At 45.4% G+C, this 25,233-nt stretch overlaps 1 protein-coding gene across 3 annotated transcripts in view; it reads left to right on the forward strand.

Annotated features, from left to right (window-relative positions):
- The window catches only part of Abhd6 (abhydrolase domain containing 6), a 54,164-nt gene extending 29,134 nt beyond the window's left edge, over positions 1-25,030 (forward strand). For 2 of the 3 annotated variants that reach the window (XM_021203400.2, XM_029541946.1), the window contains 7 exons: positions 5,548-5,704; positions 6,909-7,022; positions 8,527-8,659; positions 10,970-11,127; positions 14,898-14,952; positions 15,144-15,244; positions 23,722-25,030. In XM_021203400.2, coding sequence (XP_021059059.1) covers positions 5,548-5,704; positions 6,909-7,022; positions 8,527-8,659; positions 10,970-11,127; positions 14,898-14,952; positions 15,144-15,244; positions 23,722-23,895 — 892 coding nt within the window. In that variant the 3' untranslated portion in view covers positions 23,896-25,030. The remainder of the gene's footprint in view (positions 1-5,547; positions 5,705-6,908; positions 7,023-8,526; positions 8,660-10,969; positions 11,128-14,897; positions 14,953-15,143; positions 15,245-23,721) is intronic. The other variant, XM_021203399.2, reaches the window with a different exon arrangement.
- The last annotated feature ends 203 nt before the right edge of the window (positions 25,031-25,233 follow it).

Genomic DNA, 25,233 nt, shown 5'->3' on the forward strand with positions numbered 1-25,233 from the left:
AACTCAGAAATCCGCCTGCCTCTGCCTCTCGAGTGCTGGGATTAAAGGCGTGCGCCACCACCGCCCGGCGAGATGTCTTATTTTTATACAGTGGGCCCTACATTAAGTGGCTAACCATCTTAAATCCTAATAGGTTTTACTAACAGCATTCAACAAGCAGTGAGCTAGTTAGGGTTTTCTCAACTTGACATGTTCTAGGGTCATCCTTGAAGAGGAAACTTCAGTTGAGAAAATGCCTCCATTAAATGGAGATTTTCTTGACTAATGATTGATGGGGAAGGGTCAGCGCAGTGGGGCCATCCCTGGGCAGGTGGTCCTAGGTTCTATAGAAAGCAAACTAACCAGGCCAGCAAGCCTCGGCTTCAGGCTCCTTCGTGGCCGCTGCTCTAGTTCAGGCCTCCGGATTCTAGCCTTGAGTTCTGCCTTGGCTCCCCTCGATGGACTGTGACCCAGACTCCCTGAGACAAATAAGCACTTTCCTTTCCAAGTCGCTTTTGTCATGGATATCTATCACAGTAATGGAAAGTGAATTAGGGCAAGCAGATTCTTTTATAAGTTTAGAAATGTTTAATTTTTATATGATCTTTCAAGTTGGCAAAAAATAGCACTAGCCTCATTTTACAGATAAGACTAATGAAGTACTCTAGTACTCCAGATTAGAGCTGACCTATTTTCCACAAGGTGCAGGATGAGCTGAAATTAAGGTGTTTTGTCTACATTTTTAATTTTTATTAGCATGTGTCATCTATAACAGTTAGGATGAGTTTCATTGTGACAGATTTGACATATCTGTCATGTATTCTGATTGCGTTCAGCCCTTGTCACCCTTTCTTGTCCCTCCCACTCCTGCCGATCCCTTCATTTTCCCAACTTGTCTCTCTTCTACTAAAGGTGCATTCTTTTTCTCTTAAAGAGGTTCTTGCTTTTATTTTATGTTCTGAGTATTTATCTGCATTTATGTGTGTTATCACCTGTGCACCTGATGCCTGTGGAGAGCAGAAGAGGGAGTCAGATGCCTTGGAACTGGAGTTAATATATGGTTATAAGCTGCTACGTGGGTCCTGGGACCCAAACCTAAGTCCTTTACAAGAGCAGCCAGTGCTGGCAGCTGCTGAGTGTTCTCTCCAGTCCATCTAGGTGGATTCTTAATAAAGAAAAGGAAAGGACCAGCTAAGAAAGACAATCTTGAAGAATGAATCTAGATGATTTATATTACTAGTTATCAAGACTAATCAAAAAAAAAAAAAAAAAAAAAGACTAATCAAGAAGTTAGGAAAGGGAAGTCGGTGTGGAACTGGCCCAGAGAACAAAGAGAGCGATGGACCAGAGATGCCCAGAAATAGATTCACAGAGAAATGGAAAGTGCACTGTGTTAATGAGAGATCCAGATTTGGGGCAGGGGGAGATTCACAATGATATGGAAGGTGTACTGTAGTAACAAGAGATCTAGATTTGGGGTGGGGAGGGTAAATTTGACCTTTTTGGTAGACAGAATTATTTAATTCTGCCTCTCAAAGGTGCCCCTGCCCCAGAGACCTGTGATCATGACAGCATATTCATTTCGTAGTCATGCTAAATTACAGTCGGTGTATGCTCTATGCAGCTGGTTCTAAACCAGGGACATAATCCACACAGCTCTTATGTCATCTACCTCAGCCCTTACAAAGCAGAGAGATATAAACCTCCATCATGACTTGGTGCTGTTGTTTATTTGAACCGGAAGGGTCCATCCATGAAGGAGCACAGGTGGGTTGGAGGCAGAGTTCTCAACTGACAGCCATCAAGGACACAAGGATGTCCGTCCTGCACCCATGAAGAGCAGAGTTCTGCCAACAAACCGAATGAGCTTAGAGCCTAATGAGGGCCACCCGGCTGAACTCTTGAAGTCAGCGTTGTGAAACCCTGAGTGAGGTGCATAGCCAAGCTCATGTCTTACCTGCACAGGTGACCTAACGAAGGGTGGCTTTAAGTTCCTCTATGTCTGTGTTGTCTTGTAGTGATAGAAAACCTAACACAGCCCTTCTTCTGCAAGCTCACATCCTGCACAAAAAAATCAAAGCCTGGAAGATTGAAGGTCTATGCAAATGTTCAACAAATCATTCTTTTAAAGACACAGAAGTGTATTTTCTTGGCATCGGAGGCAGACAGAAGCAGGGCACAAAAACTTCTAGCCATAAAAGGTGTTCAGTTTCATTGTATCATGTTAAATGAAGAAGTATTGTTAACCAAAAAGACCTGATTGGCATGTAGCTCAACATTGAGTGTGCCCAGCATGCAGTGGACATTCTTAGCATACCTTCTCCCCAAAGGAACACTATTAGGGAGTAAAAATGCAAGCCAAGGGGTATGTATTTGCAGTAAATCCGTCCATAAAGAACTTGCCCTAGCATATATGAAGAATTCCTCTTGTAAGTCTAAAGAAAGAGCATATAGCCTAAGAAATGGACAGAAAACTCTCTTTACAGAGATGGTATCCAGTCATCCATTAGCATGAAATGGAACAGTATTCTGAGTGATTGGGCATAGGGACGCTCAGAACCACAATGAATCTGTACTCGGAAGGCTGAGCAAGAGGGTGGAGCTCAAGTGTTCAAATCTGAACTGAAAACAGAGCGTGGTGAGATACTGTTAACCTGCTTATCAGAAAGGTTAAAGGTAGAAACAGAAACAAGGGTCAGGAGAGCTGAGGCGCAGGTGAGAGCACTGGCTGCTCTTCCAAAGGACTCAGGTTCAGTTTCCAGCTTGCACACAGAGGCTCACACCATCTCTAACTCCTGCTCCAGATGATCTCATTCCCTTTTCTTCCCTCTGAGAGCAAGCAGCCTGCAGGTGGTACACAGGCATAGATGCAGGCAAAACATCCATCCATGCCAATAAATATACTTCAAAAACAAAAAACAACCTCATAGCCAGGCGGTGGTGGTGCGCACCTTTAATCCCAGCACTTGGGAGGCAGCGGCAGGAAGTTCTCTGCGAATTCAAAGCCAGCATACATTGAGAGACCCTGTCTCTAAATTAGTAAGTATATATAAAAATTTACAATTCGTATTTCATCAAGAAAGTCCATGCTGGCAATGAGGGTAGACCAGATAGACCAAAGGAGGAGCTGACTCCTAGGAAAGATTTACCTCACAGTCTGGGCAACGTAACACGTAGCTAAATCTATGCATGCGTTATTCTTGGCTTTGTTTCGGCATACCTGCATATTGTGTAAAGGCAGGTAGAAAGAGGCTGGGAAGTTTTCTCTCCCAAGTTCTAGCCAAAACGAAATCAATCAAATTTCTTTTTTTTTTTCCTGCTTCCTGAGTGTTGATGATGATGATGTTTGTTTGTTTTTTAGGATGGCTAACAAGGGACCAAAGAGTTCAGTGGTGTAAAAGGATGTACTTTCTTGCACGTTAATATCTTTTTTTTTTTTTAAGATTTTTTTATTATTATACATAAGTACACTGTAGCTGTCTTCAGACACCAGTAGAGGGCATCAGATCTCATTATGGGTGGTTGTGAGCCACCATGTGGTTGCTGGGATTTGAACTCAGGACCTTCAGAAGAGCAGTCGGTGCTCTTACCCGCTGAGCCATCTCGCCAGCCCCCACACGTTAATATCTTAATTAGTAGTGAACTTCACTATGTTTTCTGTGTTTTAAATTAATCTCTCTTCTGTCCTGGGTTATCCTTTCATTTATCTTGCCCAGTGTTGAATTAAGTTTTTAGCATGGCTTATATTAGTGTATAAGCATTTTATTAGGATATTAGTTCTGGCTGAGGGTACAGCTCAATGGTACAATGCTTACTTAGCCTGTGTTGAGTGAGCTGAGTTTGTCCCTAGAGAAGCGATGACAACAAACTGTGGTTAGAATATTTGTTGCAATTATTGCCTCTAAGTGTTTCCTTTAATCTTAGCAGATGAATATTTAGAAAGATACTTTTTAAATATAATGCTAATTAGTATGTATCAAATATCACCATGTACTGGGTTTTGAACAAAAGTTGTGGGCTGGTGAGATGGCTCAGCGGGTAAGAGCACCTGACTGCTCTTCCGAAGGTCCTGAGTTCAAATCCCGGCAATCACGTGGTGGCTCACAACCATCTGTAACGAGATCTGACTCCCTCTTCTGGAGTGTCTGAAGACAGCTACTTACATATAATAAATAAATAAAGCTTTAAAAAAAAGTTGTGTGGATTGGGGTTGAAGAGACTGCTCCGTGGTTAAGGCTGCTTTCTGTTCTTCCTGAAGTCCCCAGCACCCGGCTCAGGGAACCCACAGGGCAGCCACAGCTGCTGCCAGTGTATTAAAAGTGCTGCACTCCCATACACATACACACATTCAGACACTAAGCCACACACATACATATGCAAGGCACACACATAATAATAACAATAATAAATACTTTTCATGTGGGTAGTCACATCGACTCTTGGCCATAACCTGCGTGCGATGCAGTATTTACCCCTATATTGTCAATGAAGAACTGTATGTTCCAGGTCACAGAGTCAGGTTGGGCTGTGAATGAACATACAAACTCATGGTACACAGCCATTACTTAGAGTACTGAAATATGCCTGCTTCTCCCTATGAAAAGCCTTAGGCTAGCCAATTTTATTACTGTTTTTAATGCAGTCATTACAAAAGGATCAAAAGAAATCCAGTTATTACCCCTGCCCTGCTTCTCAGTGATTCTCTGACTTCAGCCCAGCACTTGCTAGAGCCTGTGTACCCACGATTTCTGTCTGTAGATACAAGGAAACATGAATATGTACTTAAACTTCTCCTCCCCCTCAATATCACACAAAATATTAGTACACTTTTGATGACTTGCTTTTACAAGACTTGGCAGCTGCTATAGTGTAGAGGCAGTCTATTACAAGGGAGATATCTGGATGATTTAATTATCTTTCATTTTTGAAGAGATTTTTTTTCATGCTGAAAGTTCAGTTTGTTTCAATGGAAATTTCGTATTGGAATGGACTTGAGTCCAAACTGCAGCCTTGCCAGGCTTATGTAACCCGCAGAAGCTGGGCCCTCAACCGCTGCTGTATGCGGAAGAAAGCCAGAGGGCTCAGTTTGTGCCTGTCCTGAGCAGAGAGTCAGCCGGAACCTCGAGAGCTGTCTCACAAAAGTCACCGTGTGTGCGCTGCTGGTTTGTTTGCTTGCTCGCTTGCAATGCTAGTCCTTCTAATTTTTTATCACTTCTAATTTTTCCTTTTCTTTACTGCCATATATTAGTCATACACAGTAACCAGTCTCCTGATGACCTTTCCATGCACGTGTGTAATGTATATTGTTCCTGTTATTCTCTGCTGTCTGTACATTGTTACACACACACACACACACACACACACACACACACACACCCTGCTGATCGATCCCCTTCTTCCCAAACACGTGTGACACACTTCTCTTCTTAGTGCTCCTGGAGGGTAAAGGACGAGGGCCGGGAGAAGCATCTGTGTCAGCTCTAAGTAGGCTCTCTAGAGAGGACCAATGTCCCTCCGAAAGCCATGTCCCCTGAGCATGCACTTGTGTCTTGCCTTTCTTGACCCTAGGTACTGGCGGAGGACACTGGGCATGCAGGTTCGCTACGCACACCATGAGGACTATCAGTTCTGTTACTCCTTCCGGGGCAGGCCAGGACACAAGCCATCCATCCTTATGCTCCATGGATTCTCCGCACACAAGGACATGTGGCTCAGCGTGGTCAAGGTGCACTTCAGACTCCTCTGCCTTATGGGAAGATGGGTGGGAACACGGTTCGAGTTATGTCTTATAATTAACGAAGTATATTATGCAGACCCTTTTATGTGTCACAGAATGAAGTGGAGTAGTATTTAAAAACAAACCTGTGTCTCTGGAATCTTCTCACTGTTCTGATATTTTTAGGCAGCGGTAAGGGTGGGTGTGAGCTATCATAGCTCCATCTCAGATCTGCTGGGATACTTGAGGCTGGTTTTTTTTCCAAAAGTGTTAGTTCTTTTAAATTCTACATTTCCTCTCTCCTTTTCCTGTCTATCCCCAAGCCCCTCTGCCTGCTGCTGTTTGTTCTTATTTCTTTTCCTTAATCATTTAGAGAAACGGTCTAGATCTAGCAGCTTTTCAGAATCCCTTCCCAAGTCCACTTTTTGTGCTGTTGACTTATGTGGCCTCTGTCTGTCCTTCGGAGAGTGGCCAGCTGGTGGGGAGGCCGTGGCTGGCACTCGTCTTCAGAGCACAGCATTGTGGGTTCCTAGTTCAAGAGGGACGGTATCTGAGGGATCCAAAGGGCCCCTAGAAAACTACACATGTCATTGAGTCACCTGTGTTCTTCTCATATGGCATGAGGACAGCCATCTTTAAGCCTTAATGAATCTTCTTTGTCCCTTCTTCAGTGAGCACGTCTGATAACTGATATTTCTCAGATTCCTGGCTATAGTTATTGCATCTTCTAATCAGAGCAGAAAGGAAAGTATCTTAAGAGTTAGTCTCTCATGGAGAAATGAAAAGTTAGTGGAGACCAGGCTCCTGGCATTGGGGGGAAGCATTGGAGCTGGCCTTCTGGTTCTAAGACAGCAGCCATGGCTGGAGGAAGTATGACGCGGGAAAGAGAGGAAGTAGTACTGAGCTACCAGTGTTAAGTTTTAAGATGTTGAGCCATTGAGATGGCTGGGAGGGAAACATGTATCCCCTCCAGGCACCCACTGAGCCTCTTTGCATCTGCGCACCAGTCTGGGGCTCTTCTCTTCCCTATGAGGCTGCTGTCTAGACTTATTCATCTAAGGATCATGTAAATCACATGGAGGCTCAGAAGCAATCTCAGTGGCTGTCAGGGTCACTGGGTACGTGGCGGCTACCTCCCCAGAGACACAGGCAGGCACGTTTTTGGGGTAGTTTTTGTAGAACACATACTGACTGTAAAGGTCTGGGTTTTCAGTTCCTTCCAAAGAACTTGCACTTGGTCTGTGTGGACATGCCTGGACATGAAGGTACCACCCGCTCCTCCCTGGATGACCTGTCCATAGTGGGGCAAGTTAAAAGGATACATCAGGTAAGCAGGGCCCTCCACCTGAAGTCCCAGATAGTCTCCCAGCACAGAGAAAGCAGGCAAGAGTTGCCCACTGGCTCATGGCCAGTCCCTAGTATATTTTGTCTCCAAGTGATTGCAGACAAAATGGGAACTAGGGACATCTCTGGTCATTTGAGGAGGGCCTGAGCTTATTACGGATGCTTTTCCTTTGAGCCTGTTAAACCTTCTGGTTTTGTATTTTGAAATGGGGTGTCCCGTAGACTAAAGATGACTTTGAACTTCTGGTCCTCCTACCCCTACTTCCCAAGTGCAATGATTACAAGACTGTGTGTGCTACCAGCCATGTTTTGTGGAGGGTTGGGAATCAAGCCCAGGAAACTGTACATGTTAAGCAAGCACTCTACCCACTGAGGTCTGTCCCCTGCCCATCAGTACCAGCTGCCCATCTGTACATGAAGAAACATAATCTGGACAGTTTCCCAGTTCTCGGAAAAGCCATGAACTGTCTGCCTGTAGAGACCTGTTTTTCTGCTTCCATGTCGTTAGTGCTGGGAGACTTTGCATGTTATTGTATTTTGGTTTCCACCTCTGGCTCTCTCCTATAATTATTATCACTCATGAGCCCTTGAACCCTTTTTTAAAAGAATAGTTTGTAATTTTCAGGTTCATATTGGTGTTTTTTCCAAATAAGGATATTTACTTGATAATTTCTGCCTCCACTGTTAAACTGTGTGTGTGTGTGTGTGTGTGTGTGTGACACACACACACACACACACACACACACATATATATATATATATATATAGGATCCCGTTACAGATGGTTGTGAGCCACCATGTGGTTGCTGGGAATTAAGCTCAGGACCTCTAGAAGAACAGCCAGTGTTCTTAACCGCTGAGCCATCTCTCCAGCCCTAAGCTATATATTTTAATGAGAGCTTATTGTCTGGTTCTTTGCTGTATTCTCAGCAGCTAAACATAGTTACTTGCACATAACAAGTGCCCAACAAATATTTTTCCAGTGAGGGATATATGTGTAGATGGCTGGATGACTAGCCAATAGGACTTCAAATTAAGCAGGAGTCATCAAACTGTGGCCCCAAGGCTGACACCGACCTTTGTAAACTAAGTTTTCTTGACGCACAGCTGTGATTGCTTGCTTATGTGTTTGCCTCTGGCAGCTTTTGTGACTTAGTAGCTGAGTTGAGTAATGATGCAAAGACCAGCTGACCCACAGAAGGGAAAAAACAAAAACAAAAACATTGATGCCTTGGCCCTTCACAGAATAGTTTATGACCTATTAAGGGAAGCCTCATCGTTTGATTATATTTATAAATGACCCAACAGTCACATGTGCCGTATAAAGGAAAGTACATATATGTCACAGGGCTCAACTAGGCGATGGGTCTAATAGCCAGCGTCAGACCCGGTGGAGGGTCCAACCGCACTGGGGGAGGTGTGTCTACTCTGCAGCGCGTGCTGACATCTCAGCTGTAATCACATCTCCTTTTCATTTCTCTTCCTAGTTTGTAGAATGCCTTAAGCTGAACAAAAAGCCCTTTCACCTTATAGGCACCTCCATGGGTGGCCAGGTGGCTGGAGTGTATGCCGCTTATTACCCATCTGACGTCTGCAGCCTGTCTCTCGTGTGTCCTGCTGGTGAGTTATGTGACCAGGACAGCCTTACCAGTGGCTTGAATTTAAAGAAACATCTGCACAGCTTCTACTGTTACTACTTTTAAAAAGCTATCCTTCTGGTAGATAGACTTCAGAGGCAGGCAACGCTAGATGTTTACTCTGACCAGATAGCAGTTGTATGGTGAAAACCACAGCCAAATTGACTTGGCCTGTGTAGCCAGCCCTGTTCCACAGAGAGCTGGAGATGGACAGTAGACATGCACATTGTGCCGAGCGCCATCTTATACTCACTCTTAGGAACCAGTCCTGTACCACAGAGTGTTGTGAAAATTAATCTCAGATCAAGGTACCTACCCTACCTTTATCACTCAGTTCCTAGATAAAAGACGTACAATTTTTGTATTTATAATAAGCCTTAATCGGCACTAGAGCTGGGCAGATACCTGCCCACTAAGCAAGCTATTACCTATCGATAACCCCAAGTTATGACTTGCCATGTTCTGTGAGGGCTTCTTTACTCTAATTGGCCAGCCCACATTGCCAGTTCTTATGATCCCTTACCCCATGGTGTCTTCCTCTCCTCTCTGCCTTCTCTCTCCCCTCTTGGTCTCTCCAGACCCCAAGCCTGGGAATCCAGATCCCGCCTATCTCAATTCTGTCCATCTAGGCTGTAGGCATCTTTATTCAACAATCAGGGATGACTTGGGGGGCAAGGTTCCATAGCATCACTTGTCTACCTATAGCAGAAGACCAGACCTCTACACGGAGCTGGAGATGGGCAGTGGACATGCATGTGCACAGTGCCAGGCAGTACCTGGTACTCATGACTGTGGTGTTCGTGCCAGCTTCCAGCATCTGTTGATCCTCAAGAGCTAACATCTCTTTATAGATTTAATTCTCATTTAACCCTGTGAAGTGAAGGTACTATTCTGCTCTCAGTCAAAAGAATGAGCAAAAGCCAAAGACTTTATTTAAGATTTTTTTCATGATTTTTTTTTTACAGTATGTGTTTATTGTGCTGAGTTTATAGAAACATTTTTATCTAAGATGTCATGAACTTTGACCATGGTCATCCTAAATCCCTATGTCCACCCCTCACTAGTCCCCTTCTTTTTCCTAAATAGTCACATGATGAGAACTTTATAAAAAGTCAGTGGACTTCAGCTTCTCTGTTTATATTTGTATGTGTATTTTTTTACATGTTCACACATACACACACACACACACACATATATCTTACAACAGTTTGAGCTGTAACTCCAGAAATTATTACCTCAAATTGGAGTTTTTAATTTATTTTTCTCCCATAAGTCTTTAAATTTAGATTGATAACACATGGTAGATAAAATAGAAATTTTTATGTCTCCAACTTGTGCCCCATCCTCTTCTGTCTTTGATATTAGGGCATTGTTTACACATCATAAAGTAGGTTTTGTTTGTGTGTTTTGACAGAGTATGTCTACTTAGTCCAAATTAGCCTTGGACTTGTTATCCTCCTGACCCCACTGGCTGCTCTTTGAGAGGACCCTGGTTCAATTCCCAGTACTCATGTGGCAGCTCATAACTGTCTCTAATTCCAGTTCCAGGGGATCCAACACCCTCACACATGCATGCAATATATACATGAAACAAAAATAAATAATTTAAAAACAATAAAATGTATTAAGAGCATGAACTTTGATCATTTGCAGACCTGTTAAGGGCGTTGAACTCAGACAGTCCCGGTGTGTCTTCTCTTCCCTTTTCTCAGCACAGGCTCTGAAATCGCTTGCTCCTTTAACAGTAAAGTTTGAGTTCTGAAGGAGCAGCCCCTAGAGAAGGTGATTCACCTTCCCGGCAAAGGTCAGCCCTGGCCTTCTTTCCATTGTGTCTCCCTCAGTCTGGTTGGATAGTGCGCGCCTGCGACTTCCCACCGCGTGCCTGCCGCCTCCCACTCTCCAGCTCACCCTGTTGTATGAAATGCAGATTCTGATTCAAGAGGCTAAGCCTGGGTTTCTGTAGTTCCTGATAGTCTGTGGCCACGGTGTGTGCGATCAGTCCTAAAATATAATGTTTTAATCCGGACTAGCTTAGGATTTATTATGTAGCCCATGCTGGCATTGAACTTGTGATTCGCCTGTCTCTGCCTCCGGAGGCATCTACGACCTACCAAACTTAACTCTCGCTGTTTCCCAAAACCTGATGTTTACTTTGAGCAAAGTACCAATGAGAAAGGGATCTCCTGGTGTATGACTCCGACACATTAACCCGGGTTTGTCATTGGTTGGGCGTTTCCTGGGGGCGTGGTAAGAAGGTAGCTGCGTCATCGGGCTCTTCTGTTTTGTATCTCAGGCCTGCAGTATACAACTGACAATCCTTTTGTACAACGGCTCAAAGAGCTGGAGGATTCAGCTGCCATTCAGAAGATTCCCTTGATCCCATCCACCCCGGAAGAGATGAGTGAGATGCTGCAGCTCTGCTCCTATGTCCGCTTCAAGGTGCCCCAGCAGGTATGGCGTCTCGGCCACTCCCTTGCCCTCCCTGCAGCACGCCCACCCAGACACACACATGTCTTGCATCTACCGTTCTGTCTGTTCCACTTTTCTTTTCTTTTCTTTTCTTTTCTTTTCTTTTTTTTAAAAGATTTATTTATTATATGTAAGTACACTGTAGCTGTCTTCAGACCCTCCAGAAGAGGGAGTCAGATCTTGTTAAGGATGGTTGTGAGCCACCATGTGGTTGCTGGGATTTGAACTCCGGACCTTCAGAAGAGCAGTCGGGTGCTCTTACCCACTGAGCCATCTCACCAGCCCCATGTTCCACTTTTCAACATGTAGCTTACCTGTGATATGTCAGACACTGTGCTGAACACTGTGGTATGTACGTAGCACAGGGAACTTCCCTGGGCAGATATAATCCAGTGCAGTAGGTGGACATTAATAGACAAAACTTTGCAAATTGAAATGAGTTTTGGAGGTAAAATGAAGACTTATACATTGAAAAACAATTTTTTTTGGATGAATCCAAAAGGCTTTTTTATCTATGAGAGTTATATTTGTTGATATTGAAACTCAAAAAATTTATAACATAGGGCTAGAGAGATGGCTCAGCAGTTAAGAGCACTGACTGCTCTTCCAGAGGTCCTGAGTTCAGTTCCTAGCAACCACATGGTGGCTCACAACCATCAGTAATGAGATCCGATGCCCTCTTCTGGAGTGTCCGAAGACAGCTACAATGTACTTACATATAATAAATAAATAAATCTTAAAAAAAAAAAAAAAAGATCTTGTTACGGATGGTTATGAGCCACCATATGGTTGCTGGGATTTGAACTCTGAGCCTTCGAAAGAGCAGTCGGGTGCTCTTACCCACTGAGCCATCTCACCAGCCCCTAATAAATAAATCTTTAAAAAAATAAAAAATAAAAATAAGACAAAGTTTTGACATAAACATGTACATTTGCCACCAGATATCATCTCATGTTATATAGTATGCCTAAGAGAATATAGGTGAAAGGCAATGGCATTGAGCATCATTGAATATGAGCACAACGTGACCTCATGGTCTCCTGAGACCTGCTCCCGGATGTTGTAGGTCTCTATAGTTTATGGGAATGAATCTATGTTTTTTCTAATCATAGTAGAGGAGCCACTGAAAGACCGTACGGGACACAAATAGAAACAGGGCGACTTAGGATATTCTTTGGCTTAGAGATGATGGTCTAGACTGGGGTGGACGCCCTAGAGAGGAGGGCTGAGGTGTGGTTTCAGGAAGGATGGATAAGACAGGACAGGGCATGTGTAGAGAGTTCCATTTGGATGTATGAAGTTCGCATTGCATTTGAGGCCTCCAAAGGAATATGTCCAGCAGGCAACTGGACACTTGAGTGACGCAAACGGAAGTCTGGCCCAAAGGCGAAGCACAAGCTATCTACAGAGGGCACAGTGGAGGGTCATAGGTCTGCATGAGATCATTGAGGAAGAGGTGTGGAGAGGAAGGTCTACAGCTTGGGGCCCATGGACCAGGTCATCTCCTGTGCTGGAGGCAGGGGACCCTGACTCTGGGTGGGTGGGGTCCTCCTAGGCTGTGAGAATGGACAGTGTTATTCAGACTTTGTAACCATGACTCAGTAAGTGCAGCATATATCTGGGGACGCATCCAAATCTGTTTCTGTGGTAACCTCTGTCCTCGATACCTTTTTAGTCAGAAAGTGTCATTGTCCTCTTCCCACTATGACGTGTTTGGAATGTAGTGACCAAAGGAGACGCCATGGCTTTCCCTGTCAGGGATAAGAGAACACTGAGAGGGAATACTGTTGGCTTCAGAAGCTTTTCTTTCCCAGGAGGGTAGGACCACCTAGCACTGAACCCATTAGGCCATCTTGTGGTTGTGTTTGTTCACGTGTCTCCTGCTGGATGCTCTGTAAGATCAGGCCTTTCTGTCTCCAGACTTTAGTAGTGTGCCTTCACAAAGAAGGTCCTGCTTAGAAGATTGTATGGATGGTGGATATTATAGGGGGCCACAGTGTCAGCAGTGGTGGATAGGTAGGTACAGAATAGGTAGATATATGAGTTGATACATGTGTATGCTTATATGATTTAAGGCTATAGAATGGGTGGGTGGGTGGGTGGATACAGGGATGGAGAGTGGATGGATTTATTGAACACCTACATATATAATTCAGGGAAAGAGGAACTGATCAATCAATTAAGCAAAGTTGGAGACAGATGGGTAGATGCATGGATTCTGGATGGATAGAGGAAAATAAAATGTCTCAGAGCACGGTACTGTTAAATAAACAGTCATTACCCTCACTCCTGGGCTTCCCCCTTCAAAACCTCCCAGATTCTAGTCATGCATTAGAGAACTGATCCAGTCCAAAGCAGCCATGGTCCATATGTTAGCTTTCTGCCACTGTGGGAAAATACCTAATCTCATCATGGGCTCAGGGGGTTCATCCCGTTGTCTCTTGACCCCTTCCCTGTAGGCCTATGATGAATCAACACATCATGGCGGGAAGCATTTGATAGACCAGAGATGCTTATCTTATGGTAGACAGGAAGCAGGCAGGGATGGAGCCAAGGTCCCAATGTATCACTCAGAAGTGTATCACAAATGACCTGCTTCCTCCATGTAAAGGCCTCCTTCCAGTGGTACCTCAGACTGAAGACCAAGCATTTAGTTCATGGTCTTCTGAGGACCGTAACACTCCTCTTCCCAACGTTGGTCTGCATAAGACTTCTGAGAAGGTTTGCTCAAAGGGTCTAGACCTATTCCTCCATGGAGGAAAGGAGTGACGGCTACCTTTGGGATAGCTACCTGGGCTCTGCCTTAGAGTCCTGAGGCAAGGAACAAATGGCCACAAGCTACCTGTTTGGGTCAGTCGCCCCGGTCTTGGCTATGACCTAGATTTGCTACAGCTCTCAGCAAGGAAAGTGAAGGCAGTGTCAGATCATCACCCATGCTCTGGGGAGTTATCAAGGTCGTCCTGGAGTTTTCTTAATAGTTTATTTCTCTTCTTTCTCCTCCTCTTCCTCTCCCTCTTTCAGGTGGGTCTTTTCATGTCTCACAGGCTGGTCTGGAACTCACTGAGTTGTTGAAGATGAATTTAAACCCCTAATCCTCCTGCCTCTACCTCCAGAGTATTAGATCTCGGGCTTGCTGTACCTCACCAGGTTTATGTAGTTCTGGAGATGATCAAGGCTTGGCATGATTGAACTATGTCCCCAGCTCCTTATCATTGACTAATGACCTGATATTTGTTTATTCAGATTTTTGTCTTGAACTAAACCAGTAATTTCTCAAGATGCCTGGCAATTAGAGGTGTCTTTAACATAATGTGCAGGCCTCTGGCTTTGCAGCACCTCCTAAGTTCCTTCCTAATTTTTTTTTTGTATTATTACTGTTTAATGTGAAAGGTATTCAGCCTGTGTATTGGTGCACCACATGTGTAGAGTGCCTACAGAGGCTAGAAAAGCACATCAGGGCCCTTGGAACTGGAGTTGCAGATGATTGTGAGCCTTCTTGTTGGTGCTGGGAATTGAACCCGGGGCCTCTGCAAGAGCTGCAAGTGCTGTTGACGATGGAGCTCTCTCTCCATAACCCCTTGGTTTGCTTCTGTAAAGCCTCCCAATTATAGTCTCCATTCTGGGGATTCACAAGCCCAGCCCTTGACAGTGAAGGAGCATCCTGAGCACTGCCCCCTGTGTTGCCGCAGAGCTATAAAAGGCTGGAGGAAGTGACTTCTCATGTTTTCTAACTTTGGATTTTTCACCCTCAGATCCTTCAAGGTCTTGTCGATGTTCGCATCCCTCATAATAGCTTCTACCAGAAATGTAAGTAGCCCCACTCCAGCTTGCAGCTTAGTGGCTGGCTGCCTTGTAATCTGTAAACCTCTGTACTCGGGATGTTTTCTGGGCCCTCAAGAAAGGAGGCGGTGGCTTGGGCTTGAAGAAGCTCTGACTACGGAGACACTCTGTGCAGAACCTGCATACTTAGACTCACTGTGTGTTTCTTTTCTGACAAGTGTTTTTGGAGATCGTCAACGAGAAATCCAGATACTCTCTGCATGAGAATATGGACAAGATCAAGGTCCCAACACAGATCATTTGGGGAAAACAAGACCAGGTATGTCACAGGACCCTGTAGAAGAAAAGCCAGTGGTCATCTTTAAAGCAAGCCTCCCTGGTGGCCTTCTTTTTTTTTTTTTTTTTTTTTTTTTTTTTTTTTTGAGACAAGGTTTCTCTGTGTAGTCCTGGCTGTCCTAGAACTCACTCTGTAGACCAGGCTGGCCTCAGAACTCAGAAATCCACCTGCCTCTGCCTCCTGAGTGCTAGGATTAAAGGCATGTACCACCATGCCCGGCTCCCTGGTGGCCTTCTTGTGTTGTGTGCCAGCGTTTGCCACCATTCTGTGAGCTGAGAACAGTGATGGTTGATTTTTAACGTGAAAGGGAATTTGTTTGTTTATTGAGATAAGGTTTCTTTTACCATGTAGCCCAAGCTGGCCTCATCCATGAGATCCTCTTGGCTGCACATCCCAAATCCTGGAATTGCAGGCTACAGGTGTGCAGTACTGGGCCTCGTTCATGCTAAGTCATCACTTTACCGTAAGCCAGACTTCCAACCCAAATTTATCTGTCGGGTGCAGGGACGTGGACCTATATTCTGCTATATAAGAAGGTGAAGCAGGGTGTTCCTGTGTTCAGGAAATGGCAGCCAACTTAGCAATTCAGGCCCTGTTTAAGTCAAAATTACCAAAAGCCATTTTGTCACATGATACAAAAAAAAAAAAAATACCCAAAAATTTAATCATGTAAATTTGTGTTCTTTACTTCCAAATCTTAGTTCCTGTTTCCTTTACTTCCTTACAAGATTTCTAGAATTCTCTTAAGCCAGAGGTTGGGAAACTTCCTGTAAAGAGCCAAAGAGTAGATAATTGTAGATTTGCTCTCCACATTGTAGCTAGTCTCTGTCACATTCGCTCAGTTCTGCTCTGGGTGTAAAGTATCATAGGTGATATATAAAGATATGACACACCTGGAGAGGTGGCTCAGTGGTTAAGAGCACTGACTGCTCTTCCAGAGGTCCTGAGTTCAAGTTCCAGCAACCACATGGTGCCTCACAACCATCTGTAATGGGATCTGACTGTGACAGTGTTCTCATATTAAAAAAAAAAAAAACAAAAAAACAAACAAACAAAAAAAACCAAAGATATGACATGGCTGTGTCATAGGGAACCATTGTTTACAAAACCAGTTAACAACAGCAGGGACCATTGCTCAGAGGCAGAGCACTCAAGTAGCATGTGTGAGTGCTTGGTTCGATTCTTAGCACCATAAAACAAAGCAGAACAAAAGGCAGCTACTGTTTACATGCACCTACTCCAGCTTACAAGCATATATATGTACAGTTAGTTCCAGGGGATCTGACACTCCATGAGCCTCCTCAAATGCCAGCCATGTGCATGGTATACAGACATATACGCAGCCAAAACATCTATACACATAAATTTTTAAAAATAAGACAAAAGCAAAAAAAAACCAAAAAACAAATACAAAGCATTCTTACTGTTCCCATAATTCACCAGTTTTAGCTGCTTTATTGATTGAAAAATAGTTACTTAGATTTTGTTTGTGTATGTGTGGCAGGGTGGGGTGTGGTGTGGGTAGGTGTGGCAGGGTGGGGTGTGGGTGGGTGTGGGTGGCAGGCTCCCTAACTCACTGAGCTAGCAATCTTAGCATCCCTGCTTTATGGTTGCTGAGCTGTGTGTGGCGGAGCTCCCCTGGGCTCAGGTCGCAGAGCACTCTAACCACATAGGATCCTCCCATTCATGGCTTGTATCAACTCCTAGGCACAGCCATGTCCTCTTCCTTTTAACTTTGGCCTTTCTAGAAATTGCATATAAATGGTGTCATGTAGGCCACAGTCCTTTGCAGGTGGCTTCTGTCACCGCAGCATGCTTCTAAGATTCATCCATACACATCATTTTGGGTTGGTTGGTTGGTTTTGGTGTTGGTTTGATTTTTGGTGGTGGTGGTGTTATTTGAGACAGGGTCTTACAATGTAGCTCTGCTGTCCTGTTACCTATTCTGTAGACCAGGCTGGCCTGGAACTCACAGAGATCCATCTGCCTCTGCCTCCTGGGCCTAAAGGCATGAGCCACCACTATCTGACCCATAATTTTCTTTCTTTTTACCACTGAGTATTTTTCTATGGCACAAGGGTTCCAAATTTTATTTACTAGCAATTTAAATTTTATATTTTCAACATTGACTGTAGTGTCCCAATCTATTCAGACTACATAGAGTAGTTTGCTTACATTAGGTTCCCCTGAACTTCAGAGTATATTTTCTGTGAACAAAAACACCCTTTCAGCACTGGAGAGATGGCTCAGTGGTTAAGAGCACCAATTGCTCTTTCAGAGGACCTGAGTTCAATTCCCAACAACCACATGGTGGCTCACAACCATCTCTAATGGGGTCCAATGCACTCTTCTGCTGTGTGTCTGAAGACAGCTATAGTATACTCATATAAATAAAAATAAATAAATCTTTAAAAAACAAACAAGCAAAAAAAAAAAAAAAAAACCCTTTCATGTAACCAAAGCATTCTGGAAATGGATGAGGCAGCCCACAGTCCATTTTTGTCATTTACCTCAGGTTATGCCTCTTCATCCTCCAACCGCCCTGAGCCAGTACCCAGCCCAGGAGCTCATGTTGGATGGCTGTCTTTATTCTCATTTAATTGGAATAAATTAATAAGTCACCCATAAATTCTTACATTGAAGTCGGCATTGGCCTGATTTGGAATAGTGCATTATAGGTGTAGTGGTAAAGATGATGTCTGGCTGACTTTGTCAGTCATTTATTGAGGTGTTCAACACATTATTTGGTTAGTTATTTTATTAAATACTCTTTAACTTGAGCTTCTCTGCATTGTCTCTTCATTGGGGATGGTCATTTTACCAGTTCTCATCAGGCTGTTTCTAATACAGGTTGTAGACAGTTACTTTGAAACCAAGAAATGATCCTGCTCCTCAAAAACACTCCTCATCTGCACCTGATTTATTGTCATCTATAATGATTCTTGACCAAAAAAGTTTTTCTTCATCCCTCTGAAGAACCCTGCAGTAGCTGGGTGTTGCAAAGCCCACGCCTTTGATCCCAGCACTCAGAGGCAGAGGCAAGCAGATCTCTGAGTTTGAGGCCAGCCTGGTCTACAGAGTGCTAGGACAGCCAGGGCTACATAGGAAAACCCTGTCTCAAACACAAAACACAACACAACACAAAAATGGGCAGTGCTCATTCTATCCTGCTGGTCATTTAGGTCCCTTTCAGTTTTGGACGGTAAGCAGCGTTCCAGTGAGTGCCATTGTGCATGTGTGATTGTGGACCATAATGTCCCATCTAAAGGGTGCAGTTTTGGACATGAAGTCACCAGATCAAAAATCATAATGTGTTCAAAATTTTGATAAGTTTTGTCATTTAGGCTTGTATTTGTTTCAGAGGGCTGCAGCAACTGTGGACCACAGCCTGGGAGGGGGCCTCAACCAACTGAGAGAAATGAATTATCTTTCAGTTCTAGGGACTGCAAGTTCAAGGTCAGGGTATCAACAGGGCTGGTTCCTTCTGAGAGCTGAAGAAGACTCTTCTCCATGTCCCCCTAGCTTCTGGTGTTTGCAACCATCTTTGGCATCCCCTATCTTAATCCCTGGATTCTGCCTTCATCTTCCCATGGCAGTATGTACATGTATATACTTGATCCACATCCTCCTCCCCCTACCTCTTTAAGGACACCAGCCATGTTGGATTAGGGCTTCTCTGCTCCATTATGACATCATCTTAACCAGTACACCTATAATGCACTATTCCAAATCCTGCCAATGCCGACTTCAAAGTAAGAATTTATGGGGATACCATTCAGGTCACAGCCAGCTCTCCAAAGATACACCAAGTTCATTCCTAGAAGCACCTTTGTGGCTGCTTTTGAGGAATCATGTCTACCAAAGATTTTCCATAAAGTTTAAAGCAAGAGGAGACAGAGAGAAGTGTAGAAAGCAGACGAACAGCAAGCATATCAAAGTGTGCTCAGGGTCCTTTGTTCAAGAATATCGGGAGAAAAAGATATTAAAAACAGGCTCTTTTTCTGATTGTTTTCTCTTACTATAACAAAATGCCTGAGGCTGAGTGGTTCATAAGGACTTGGAAGTTTATACATTCAGAGGCTGGGAAGTCCATGTGCAGAGTGCCACCATGTGCTCAGCATGTAGTGAGGGGCTTCCTGTGGTAGAACAGGGTTGAGGACAGCATGATGGTGACATTAGTCCATTCCTGAGGTCAGAGATCTCAGTGGTTCATTAATCCATTCCTGCGGACAGAAGGATAAAGTTTCCATGCATGAACTTATGAGGGACACATTCATGCTCTGGCAGACCCCAAGGTGAAAATCACCATTTCGGGTTGCAGTTAATTTCTTACCCAGTAAGCCCATATAAAACACACACACACACAACTCAGTTATTATAAGTTATATGCCTAGATTGGGCAAATATATCACTATACTAATTTATTCCTCAGCTATGAGACCCCTTGCTACTTGTGGCTTCTCCAGGCCATTGTGGGGCAAAAAAATGGTCTCTCACATCCTCTCGGGGCTAGGGCCACTGGGCAAGGCAAACCCGAAGGAACACTGGGCAGGCATTGGACTGTGAGAAGCTGCAGGATCCCACTCCAAGGGTGGGAAAAGGTGCCGTCTGGGGTCCCCAAGGACCTGCCAGAGTCGGAGTCCGGCTCTTGGGCACCACAGACCGCTGGACACCATGGAAGCGCCGGTTCTGGGGTCCCTGGGCAGCACGGAGGCCATCAGGTTCTCACTCTCAGACATCCCAGACGCCGCTGGAAGAGCTGAGAACAAAGTGGGGACCCTTGGGCAGACTCTGGCCTGGGTGAGGGGCGAAGTGAAAAGGGTAGGGAGGAGAGAGCTCTGGCAGGTTACTGATGAGGAGTCTAGCTCAGGCGGCTTGCTCTGTGGGCGGCTTGAGTTGATGGTGCCCATGCTGGAGCGCAGGAAGGCTTCCAAGCGGGAGGTTAGACACGCAGCTTGTTAAAGGGAAACCTGCTCCATGCTCCAGCACGGTGGATCCTGATGAGAAGAAGCAGTCCATGGTTTTAAGGCGTTTATTGAAGAAAGGGAGAGAGTAGAGAAGCAGAGGGCGGCCAAGGCCATGTGGAGAGAGGGGAGAAGGGAGTGAGGATTGGGGGAGCAAGAGGACAAGAGAGTAAGCAAGAAACCAAGGAGTGTGCAAGCAGCTCCTTTTATAGTGGGCTGTGCCATCCTTGCTGTTGCCCGGTAACTGTGGGGGTGGAGTCCAGACAATACCAGGAGCTTGGGGCATTACCGACACACACCTCTCTGTGGGACGCTGTAGCTGCTTCCGGAGCCAGGGACCCGGGGGGCGTGGCCGAACTCCACGAAGGCAGAAGTCGCCGCCCACCAGGTCTCAGAGTTCCAGGCCTGTGCTGGACCCGGAACCAGGCTGTCTGGCACAGTTCACACCGCCCCACAGGCCCTGTGGTTCTCCATCTTCCTTTACCTCCTTTTCCTCCATCTCTCGCTCCTCCCCCTCTCTAAGACCTCCAGTCCCACCTTTCCCTTCCACTGCCCAATCATAAGCTCTAGCCTTTATTTGGCCAGGTAGAATGGGGAGAAGGTTCAGTGAGATCCCCTGATCTATGTTTGGGGGTGGGGGTAGGGGGCAACTCCTTTTGAAGAGGCAGAATTAACATCAAAATACAAACAGCACCAGGGCGACCCACAACAATTGTGAGTCTTTTGTGGGCAGAGCAGAAGCAGAAAGTCACACTGTACTTACAGAGACCAAAAATGCGTGATGGCTCTTGCCTAGAACGGGGAGGGCTGGAGGGAGCTGGTGCTCACAGTGTATATAGAGGGTAAAGCAGATGAGCCCAGGCCAAGGCTGGCCCAAGGTGTACAGCAGAGGAACTCTGGGAGAGGAGGGGATCCCCACTCTCCCTCCAGCCACACCTTTTCCCCAAAGCCAGGGGACTGAAAGCAGCTTTGTACAGCCAGAGAGAGACCTAGACCACAGTGAGACCCAGAAGGTTGGCCTCAGGCCTCGGAAGTATGTTCTAGGTCTGCCTTTGCCCTTCCTCAGCCTGTAACCCCAAGCAAGTACCCCAGCCTCTCCAAGCTAGGGTGTCTCTTCTGCTACCAAGGTAACTGAGATTCAAGGGCAGCAGCTTGTATGAAAATAGTGATTTTTTTTTTCCAATTAGCAAAACGCACATGATTTATCCCACATGTCCTTCCCCCACCCCCACCCGACAGCTGGCCACAGCCTGTCAGCAAGAATTCCTTCCCAGATTCTGAAGTCCATTTTATTGCATAGTGTAACATCCTATGGTGTGCTACAGATGTGACGAAGCCTTTCATATTTTGTACGTCCTGAGGCCAGAGGCCAAATAATAGAGCCTTTGGGGTGGGGATGGGGGTCTGTTTCTTAGCCGTTTGCCCAAGCTTCGTGGCCCCTAAGCTCCCTTGCTCTTTGCCTACCCTGTCATCAGCATTCACTATCACAGGACTCCTACCTGTCAGACTGAATTCAGCCTCCCCATTCTTTGAATCCCAGTTGCCATCATGCCCGGATACAGGGATCTCTGTATATTGTCAGCTGTAGGATGATGCTCCTGGATTTGGGCAGTATAAACTAACAGGGCTGAACTGGACAGTCCTTCCTGAGAGTGCTCCTGTGCATCAGTCAGGTCAAGAACCTCTCTCATTTTTAGTCCACCAGAATAGAAGGGCCTTCAAGAGAACAACTGACAGTATTATTCTTCATCTCTCTTCTTGCCAGCTCTATGTGTGGCAGGACAGTAACACAGGCAGGTGGTGAAAGAATTTACCAGGACATGAACAGACAGAGAATTAGTAAGACCTACTACAAGAGTGCAAGCAAGCCCCAGAGGGGTGACTGTATGGTTGAAATGAATGAAAGCATTCCCTCTCATAGCAGCTGAAGAGGAAGGTACTTGAGTTTATCTCGTGGGCCAGTTGTACGGAATAGATAGATGGGCATCTTACTATCTTGTTGAGTAATCAGTTCTACTGAACAAGTTGTTGCTCCTGAGACTAGCCCTCTCTGTAAGGCATCATAGATTCTTAAGAATGTTTATGTGCCAGGCAGTGATGCACGCCTTTAATCCCAGTACTTGGGAGGCAGAGGCAGGCAGATCTCTGGGAGTTCAAGGCCAGCGTGGTCTACAGACTGAGTTCCGGGATATCCAGAACTACTCAGAAAAACCCTGTCTCAAGAAACTGAAAACATCAGTCGGCTGTTGCCTGGCTGTTAGAAAGTAGGAGTCCCGCTTGGTTTAGGCCTTGTGTCTCCTTGTGACAGGGTATGGCACACAAGAGCTTGCTTTCCCTCCACCACCTGTGGGCCTCTGCCGTTTTGTGACCTGCATCCTCTCTGGGCACTTAACTTTCGCAGTACATGGGCTTTTTTCTTCTTGGACAGTAACTCAGTGGTGGTTTCCACCCACATCTGGTGATCCCATCCCATCAAACTGCATGTCTACAGTCCTTCCCCTGATCCATGGTGCTCCCACTACACTGTCTTCTGCCTACCCCACAGCAGCGTGCTGGAAACCTTAGGTTGGTGAGACTGAAGCTCGGAAACAGCTTCAGGACATGATATCTTTGCTTTTGTCCTTAAGGAGGGAGAAGAGGGCCTTGGCTCGAAGGCTTGCAGATGACTTTAACACTGGGGTTGTGACTGCAAACCTACCTCCAAATGAGACCCGCTAGGCATGCTAACAGGAAAACCCAGATGAAGTGAAAGTGAGTTGCTTGAAAAATATCAGTCTTAGAGAAGCTCTGGGAGTCCCCAAACGTCTTTCATGGAGGTACCCCTGTAACTCTCACCTCTTGAATTGTAGTGAAACCTTCCTACAACTGGGCTCCCTACTACTCAAATCTCAGAATCTCCCTTAACAAGTCTCAGAACACCCCACTGTCCGAAGGCTGAAGTAGGGCTAGGGAGTGTCACGGTTGGTAATGATGTGCTGTGTAGCACGCACAAGGCCCTGGATTCAATTCCCAACGTGGCATAACACTGGAGGTGGTGGTAAGGCCAGAGTCAAGACCTTCCTTTTGCTTTAGCATACCCTGCCTGACCCCTGACCTTACCATAACCTCTCACCCTCATGCTTCTCCCCTTTCTGTAAAATTTCCTCTGCTCCCTCAGCTGTCCCAGGACTCAGGAATGATGTCTTTCCCTGGCTCTGCTTCTTTTTGCCCTCTCAGCCCGTTCATGTCGCTGGTACAGTCGTCTCTTGATATCTAGCTCTCCCTCCAGCTTGACATCCTTACAGACAGAAACTGCGTCATTTCGGCCTCATGATCATTGGCCGTGTTGCACTTCTAGTACCATGTTTCAAAGTCAAACAGGAAGCATTCTGGTGACTTCCATTTCATCCCATCTCCCTGACTCCTGCCAGGGCTAAGTGGCAGACACTGTCTACAGCGGTGCAGCGGAACGTTTAAATCTCCGCGTATGTTTTCTTTCTTTCTCTTCCTCTGCAGGTGCTTGATGTGTCCGGGGCAGACATATTAGCCAAGTCAATCACTAACTCCCAGGTAGAGGTTCTGGAAAACTGTGGCCATTCAGTAGTGATGGAGAGACCGAGGAAGACAGCCAAGCTCATTGTCGACTTTTTAGCTTCTGTGCATGACACAGACAACAAGAAGCTGAAGTGAGGCTGTCGCCACAGCCTGCATTGTGCACACAGCATCTGCTCCCATCCCCAAAACCGGACACAGTAGCCACTCTCAGGGATCCTGCCCCAAATGCCGTCTGAGCGCCAACATCCCTGAGGAAGCCAGTTGCCTAGCCCAGTATCCTTGGTTCCACAGAGCATCAGGGGCCACAACGAACTCTCCAGGATCCTTTTTTCAAAATAGAAACCTAAATGGAACAACAAAAACAAAAACAGAAACAAAAAAAAACAAATAAACAAACAAAAAATATCTAGCCATGAAGCCTACCAGAAGTCTTCAAGTTCATGTCACTGAGAAGCCAGTGCTAAACAGCCACCCTGGACCATGAGCATCACGGACACTTTCTTTAAGACATTCCTCAGACATTAAAGGTCGTCTATTTTTGTTGTTGTCATTTCCGATGTATCCTCTGCATGGTCAGTGGCTTTTTCTACAGGAGCTTTAGTCATTGAAAACTCTTGTTTAGAGCTAATTCAAGTTTTACATAGAGGCCGTGTGTGAATGCAGCTGCCCATTAACCGAAAGCCCCAGGAAGAGACAGCGAACTGTGGAAGAGCTTTCTGCCTCGAGGCCTGATACACAGGAGCCTGAGGCAGAAGGATCCAAAGTCAAGGCCTGCCAGACAGGTACAGACTGAGTTCAAGGCCAGCCTGAGCTACTGACTGAAAAGAGAAAATGTTTCTACCTTTTTTTAATGTAGAAATCTTCATTGGGGGGGGGGGGCTTGCTCCACCTCAGTCAGCCCTAAGAATTGACCAAGCAGGAGAACATACAGACTGATGAGTTGGGACACCCACAGAAGAGATACGTCTGACCGACCACAGAACAACACCTGACTGGGAAGGTTCCCTAGCAATGATTTACAGTTTTAAAGATAGGACTAATAAAGCAATAATGTTCTAGATTTCTGTCTAATAGACTGGAGGGTCACACCAAGCAGCTCATGGGCATCTTTTCTATTTTGCTGTTCTACTGAAAACCCTTGGAAGTAAAATACCAGTTTGTTAATGAATTCTGTGAATTCAGTGAACAATAGTGTGATTGGAAAAAAAAAAAGAGTCCAAACAGCTGTAAAAGAGACCACAATAATGTGAAATAAATTTCCTAAGTCTAGGCTGGCAACACCTAGGTACTTTTTATTTCTTAGCTCCCAATGGGGTGTAATATTAGTAGATTTCTATTCACTTAAAAATGTGTGTATTTTGCCGGACGTGGTGGCGCACGCCTTTAATCCCAGCACTCGGGAGGTAGAGGCAGGCGGATTTCTGAGTTCGAGGCCAGCCTGATCTACAGAGTGAGTTCCAGGACAGCCAGGGC

This window comes from Mus pahari, chromosome 8 (genome assembly GCF_900095145.1).
Source record: "Mus pahari chromosome 8, PAHARI_EIJ_v1.1, whole genome shotgun sequence".
NCBI classification, from domain to species: domain Eukaryota; kingdom Metazoa; phylum Chordata; class Mammalia; order Rodentia; family Muridae; genus Mus; species Mus pahari.